At 39.8% G+C, this 7,536-nt stretch overlaps 1 protein-coding gene across 1 annotated transcript in view; it reads left to right on the forward strand.

Annotated features, from left to right (window-relative positions):
• Positions 1–6,231: 6,231 nt before the first annotated feature.
• ITGA2 (integrin subunit alpha 2) overlaps positions 6,232–7,536 on the forward strand; it is a 52,172-nt gene continuing 50,867 nt past the window's right edge. Inside the window, exon 1 of the mRNA XM_019641429.1 lies at positions 6,232–6,307. Within this exon, the coding sequence (XP_019496974.1) occupies positions 6,232–6,307 (76 nt within the window). The remainder of the gene's footprint in view (positions 6,308–7,536) is intronic.

Raw genomic sequence — 7,536 nt, forward strand, 5'->3', positions numbered from 1 at the left:
ACTCATATGTTATATAGATATATGTAACACATATAACATGTTTTATATATAATATATAGTCATATATAATACACATATGCACACATATATATGATATATGTGTTATATTTTATATATTATATATGATGATATAGATAATACACACACACACACACACACACACACACACACACATGCATACACAATTTTATTTCCTTTACTCCCTTACTGCTTGTTCTGAAGCTGCTGACTTGGTAGTATTTTCTTTCCTCTGCTAACTGACTTTCTTCGCAATCTGCCTTGTGGAGCGCCAACTCCATCTCTCAGCCCTTTCCTTCCTTCTGACAACTCACAGCTCTAGTCTGAGTTTCCTTAAATCACACTCCGCTGTTTTTAAAGTACAACTTTAGCTGTTCCATATGTCCTATGTTTCTAAGAATTTATAGGCATATTTTATATTGAGATCTGCAAGACTTTAACAAATTCTTTTACTGGTTTTATTATACTTTTATTATACTGAGGGATTTACTCTAGAAATAGTGAGCATTCTAGAGCCTTTTTAACAGTCTCAAATGGGCTTGACCATTTTCAAAGCAAGATGACCTCCCAAGCCAAGTGCCAGGGTACCCCTCTGTCCATAAGTAAAGTTGTGGTCTGTTCTCCCTTCCCGGGAGGCTGCAAGTCATCCTGCCTGGGAACCCATCCTCACTTTACACACAGGATGTTCAAATATAGATGATGCAATCCTTATCACAAACAATTGCACAAAGGATTGAGATATGTTTAAAATCATTTCCTGGAATCTTGTAATGATACACTCTAGTTCTGTTTGTCTACTCCGAAGGCCTATCCCAAGAGCAATCTGAGCTCATTTTATGACTCAAACACCTTAGAACATTGCAATCACTTGTGTAAAGAGGACTGTCTGGAAACTGGGGGCATTTCCAGCTGTAGAAATATATTTTCTTGTTCCAGTGACAAGTTGTGCATGCTTATTCCTTAAGAAAAAAGGAGAAATACAATGAACATGTGTCATGGCCAACAAGAAAATTTCATCTACATATGAGCTTATATTATAGTTTTAACTTTCTAGTTAAGAAAAAAATTTGATGAGGCTCTATGTGTGTGGTAAATACAATAGATTGCAAGAGACATCTGTAAGAGAATTTTAGATAAATAATAAAGAAGAAACATTCAATTCTATAACAAACATCAAAGATTATGTCATACAGTGTGTTAGTAATAACAGCACCTGGTACTTTTTCAGTATTCTTTCTTCACCAAACACATAATATTCATAACAATTCTAAGAGCTTTGTAAAATTATTTTTCCTATTACAAATGAAGGGACTGTGACTTAGGTTAAATAGTTTGCCTAAGATTACAGAGCTAATTAGTAACAAATGTAGGGTAGATAAATGCAAAACAGAGATAAAATGTTCTAAATGAACATATTTTTATAAGTATCCAAGGAAGAGAGTGGCAGGCTGTAATTGATATCTATAAATAATGTTTAAATATAATTTCATACAAGCTTTATAAAGTAAGATAAACTTCATTCCGCATTTTCCATTGAAAGTTCTGTTACAGGACAAGGATGACAGTTAGCATCTGTCTTTTTTATTCTCTCATGGAGAGAGTTTTGTCATACTCATATAAGTCAAGAGTGAGAGCACAAGGGTTTTACCCTCAGCGTCACCACCACGACTGGGTGACTTTGGGAAAGTCACACAACCTCTCTGGAGCACAAACAGCACCATCGCTACCAAATCAGTGTGTTTTGAGCACCTTGTGAGAGAATAAAAGTAAAGCACTTCCAAAACTAAACTGCGGTGCATATGTGAGGTACTCTCATGAGCACTGTATAAAAATATATAGGAAGAAACTCAGGATTAATAACTAGCTCCTCCCTACATCTCTCCACCGCCTGCTCCTCAGCCCTTTCTCATCTATCATGGGTTAGCGTCCATGCATATTGGATTGGCTTCAGTCCATTGCTTCTTCTTGGCCATAAATGCTATTCTGATCCCTTTTCCAAAATAGCCCTGCCATTATAGCCTTAAAATATTAGCCAATATCATCCTTTATGTTTCTTCCTAAGTATAAAAATCTCCTGCCATTAGGTTGTCCTGGCAGTGACATTTAACATGCTCACTTCATTAATTCACAGGGTTTGTGTTTATTTTAAATCCAAGACATATGTATTCCATTTTGTGCTTCCATTACATTTTAGTTAGTTTCGCTAACTTAAAAATTTAGTCCAGTTTCTTTATTCTGTAAAGGCATTAGAAATCTGACTATACTATATTCTTGCCCTTTTATTTTAAGTATGAAAAGTTTGTCAATATTTTTATATATGATCATTATGCTACTGCCATATAACTGAACCATTACTCAACACTATTAATATAGGTATGCAAAGTGGTGTGTCTCCTATCAACAACGACTTTCTCTAGGCCAGTTGTAGAGGCAGGATAAATAGGGAACCAAGTACCTTCTATTGTAGAATCCCATGCACCACCCTAGTGTTGATTCACCTACATTTGTCACACCATGGTTGTTTATTTTTTCCCCACTCAGTTAAAATAATCTTTATGGCTAAAATTGTTTAATAGTTTGTGTTATTTATAACAAACAAAAATCTAAAATAAAGAGGACACTTTAAATATCCCCTGCTCTGACTTGCTTCTTTCTCCCTCACTCTGGACACGAACTTATGTGTATACCTACAAACACACGTAAACACCCATCTTTTGTGACTTGCATGTGGGAGAGACCTGAATGTCCGAAGACCTTCAATGATCTGTGAAAATCTTCTGTGCCTCACTCGCTAGCCTTATCATTTTAAGACTTCCTCGGTGTTACCACCTGAATATCTGCTTCTGGAACAAAGTTCCTTTACAAAAGGGAATGGTGCTTACAGGTACACACCTTCCTGGTGGCTGGTGGTCTGAAACGTTCCCTCCATCTAACTCCATCTGAAGAGCGATCTAGGAATGCTAAATGGCTCAGGTGAAACCTACGGTTAATTTGTTTGTGGCCCATCTGGTGGGGAAACACTGAGTACCTCTCGTCCTGAAGAGTTCTCAGCAAATTAATACGATAGAAAGAACTGAAGATCTAGGCTTTGTTACCAGTTAGACACTTCGACTCAGTTCCTTTATGTGAAAACAGAAATAGTTATAACACATGGCCGCACAGGAAATTTATGAGGATCACAGGAGTTAATGCCTATAAAAAGTGTTTATGAACTGAAAAGCAGTGTACAAATGTTGATTTTCCATTTTTTAATCATTGATAAAACAACCCTCTGCCCAAGTACCTAGTTGAAAGGTACTATCCTATGGGCTTTGATTTATAAAAATGTGGTGATCTTAAAATCATTCCTTCTCTCCCCACTGAGGCCCAAGGGTGTGGAATTTATATCATCACAGGTCTTTAAATGGAATCATTTCAGCTTCTGATTTTAACTTCAGGCAAGTTGCATGTTGGATGAGTCAACACACCAGAATCAGTTTTTATTGATTCATTTGCTTCCAGTGTAAAAGCTAATTCCCAGGGGGCATTTTATGAGACAGAGCAGTAAGCTTGAGATGTTTTAGCCACAGTGAAGTTGGTGGACAATGCATCCAGGGAGACTGAAAGACCTTGAGGGGTTCGCCCTCCCACTATTTGAGAAAGGCAGCTGGTAGCCAAAGACGTCTGAGGCAATATAATGAGGCCTAGATACTAGAAATTGCCTTTCAATGCCAAAGAGTATAACTATTATATTTATAGTAACAACACCTCCCAACGAAAAAAGCTAAAAATGACCTCTGATTACCTGTCTTCCTCTTTCCCAGAGACACAAACTCTTCACGGATGAACTCTTTCCATCATGAATTCCTTTCAGGTTACAAGCAGGAAACAGGGTGCCCTGTGGAACTCACCAGACCCTTGTGTTGTCAGTGGCCTGGAACTAAGCAATATAAGGAACAACATTTATATTTATACACTACAGGCTCTGAAATTTCTCACATTAAATGTGGGTGTTATGGACAATTGGTTTCTAATCCCAAGTACAATATCCCCTTGGATGTCTGATAGTTCTCTCAAACTTAAATACCTCGTGCTGAACCCCTGAGCTTCTCTTACCTAAAACCCTTGCTCTACAGGTAGTATTCCCCTTATTGGATGATGGCCATTTAGTTCCTTTTTGTTTCTCAGCCAAAAACTCTGAGGTCATCCTTGACTCTTTTCTTTTTATTAGAAAGCTAACCTCGCAAGAAATACTACTAGTCCTACCTTCAGAATATACCTAAAATAATGACACATCTCACCACCTCCCGTTCTACCATCCCCATAGAAGTACTCCATCACCCCTTGCCTCAATTATTGCAGTTGCCTCCTAGCATCACTTTTGCCCCAATAAAGTCATTCTCAACAGAGCAGCCTTCAAAAATCCTTCTCGAATATGTCAGACCACATCACGACTGTGTCCCAAACCCTCTAATGGTCTTCTCATTTCTCTCAGAGGACAGCCGAGTCCTTACAATGTCCTACAAGTCTCTGTGTCCTACAATGTCCTACAAGCCCATTACTAATCTGACCCATCTCCTCACACTCCCCTTTGCTGCACGATGGTCGGACACAGGGCTTTTGTATTTGCTGTTCCCACAGCCTGGACCACTCTTCTCCCAGAGTCTTAGGGTTTACTCCTTTACCTCCTTCAAGTCTTCGCTTAAATGTCACCTGCTCAGTGAGGCCTTCCCTAACCATTCTAATAAAAATTACAGCACTCTCCATCCCACAGTCCTAACTCGATCTGTTTTTCCACAAAACATGGGTCACAAAATCACCATATGTTTTACTAACTTATTACATTTATTGCCTATGTTTTCCTAATAGAATATGAGCTCCACAAGGCCAGAAATTTTTTACTTATTCACTAATGTATCCCCAATACCCAGTGCCTTGAATCAAGTCTGGTACATAGTAGGTCTGGCCACCATGTACAGTTTCATAGGTTGTATGCTGCACGAGGCCAGGGCACACCATTCATATGGGAATGCTACCCTCTGGAGTTGTGCAAATGTCAGCCCCATAGGATCTCAATAAACATTTGTTGAATCAAAGAAAGCACGTTTTCCCTACTATTTTTAAGTACCTCAGTTAATATTCCCTAGAAATATTGCTAGAATTGAAAGAACACTGGGAGAGTTTAGAGACTCATAGACCAAAGGAAGATATTTATAACAGCCCCTGGATTGTGGGTTTAAAACTACCTTTACCGCCGTAAATACTGTTTACTAACTTAACAAAGCATTTTGAATTCCAGTGGAGGTGGGCAAATTGGCTATGTTTTGGAACTCTACATAATCACTATTTTCCCACAAGATAATTGAACAGTAAGTGTTATTTTAAGTAGTCTTGGAAGAATTCCCGGTTTCACTGTAGGAAAAGAGAAGTTTATATCTTGGGACTTTGTTTTGTTTTGAGGCTCAGCACACACGACTGTTCATGCAGCTCTTTTGTCTGTCTGTGATTAAGTGAAATCCATTACTTCAAAGAGGCTTTACCACATTCAGCAGGGCTTACCCACTCACTTATCCCGTTCCCCACCTTTGTAACACTCTCTCCTGGCATGTCTCTTCCTGCTACAGCTGATTACGTGAAATTTTATAGGTAAACACATCAGCCTCCCTCATCTTCCTGTCTGATTAATTTAAGAATGTCTCAGTTCCCTCGGAGTAGGCACCAGTGATGTCATCGCCTTTCCTTACAGGATGAGTTGTCAGGAAGCAGGATTTCACCGAGGCCTTCGGGTAGAAGTGGGGAGGCAACTGGAAATGTTGCCAATTAAAGGAGGTGGCCGTGGTTTTTGAAACGGTCTGTGTAGTCACTAGCATGACCTGTAGGCTACTAATGAATGGGGTTCATATTTTTAAAATGTGTCATGTATGATGAGAATACCTTGTTGTTCTTTACCAGTTGCCAGAATGGTCCGGTTTTCCACTGCTTTCTATTGTCTGTGTTAAGAGTTTAACATGGCCTAATCCTGGCAGAGTTATATGTATTCTTTGAGAGAATTTCAAGTACCTTCACATCCTTCTTGGTAAGTGGCACACACTGTGCAGGGCTTGCCTTTTTCTCCTTCCACCTGGTTAATGGAGGAGGGCCATGCTCTCACAGTGGTGGTGGAGGTTTTGCTCCCTACACAGGCTCCTCAGTCAGCTTTTGCTTAAATAAACACAAGTTTGATGCATAGTGAATATGGGGACACTGAATCAGGACCATCTCCTGAGCTGCGAGGTCATCAATCCTGATTTCTTCGATGAGATGGGAGGAGGTGAGGGGGAGAGCGTCCAGGGAAGGCTTAGTCAATTGGCAACAGCAAGTAGCCTTTTGAGCTTGATCACTGAGAAAACTGATAGCTAGTGGTGCCACTTTATTGCTGGAAACTCTGAGGGGAAACAAATGGTTAAATTTTAGATGAGAAACACTTAAATTTTTGCTGTTCTTTAGTGTGTTTCTCTGGGCTGCGGTGAGGATGGATGGGAAATGTTCACAATAGAAGCTACCCAAATTACCACATTTCGTACTATCTGAGCATACCCTGTTCTCACCTGTGTTATAAATAGTATAGCCTGAGCCTCACAGTGTGGATGCGCTTTTACAGGATGACATTTGTCCTTCCAAGCTGCAGCCTCCTTATACACCGCAAAGCCACACAACCCCAGCGCAGTAGGTGTGGTCTGACCTTCAGTTTCCACTTTCTACTCCTTGATGATTCTAGAACCCAGTCCATCTTTTCAGATAGTTTTCCCAGTCTGGGCCCTATGCTGGGCCTTCTTACAGCTACGAGGAAGGGGAATAGACTTAGGGTGAAGAGCTTGGGCTTCAGAATCAGTTACATTTGGCTCTAAGGATGTGGACATGAGTAAGTTGCTCATCTCTCTTTGTCTCAGTGGTTCCATCTGTAAAATGGAGATAAAACAATCTCAGGCTCATTTTGCATATTAAATTAGATAATGTTTTGAGAGCCTCGCACACAGCACCAGCTATTGTTAAGATTTGCTGTAATTAATAGAAATCCCCAGCATGCCAAGGAACAGACACACTTCCTACTAAAGTTTCTTGCTAGAAAGTACTATTTTGCTCCCTACAAAGACTCCACAGTCAGCTGCTACTTAAATAAACACAAGTTTGATGCATAGGAGATACGTGGAAACTGAATCAGGAGTAGCTGACAGAACAGTAAGAGTATAATGCTTTCCTCTCCATTCCTCTCATCTTGGTTGAGTTTTTTCACCTTTTTAAATTTATTTTTATTTATTTATTTTATTTTATATTTTTTTAAAGACTTTATTGGGGAATTGGGGAACAGGAACAGACAAGTTGCTGTCCTTTTGTCCTTCAGTCTAGTTGTGGAGGATGTCGCCTCACTGGCCCATATTGGTGTTATCATGGCGCTCTTCCCGGTGAGACGGTTGCTCGCCGGCCATTGGATGGTCACTCACAGCAGCTCACGAAAGCTCACACCAGCTGCCAGCCAGCCCCACTGCAACCTATACCATC

Source organism: Hipposideros armiger, unplaced genomic scaffold (assembly GCF_001890085.2).
Source record: "Hipposideros armiger isolate ML-2016 unplaced genomic scaffold, ASM189008v1 scaffold_60, whole genome shotgun sequence".
Lineage (NCBI taxonomy): Eukaryota > Metazoa > Chordata > Mammalia > Chiroptera > Hipposideridae > Hipposideros > Hipposideros armiger.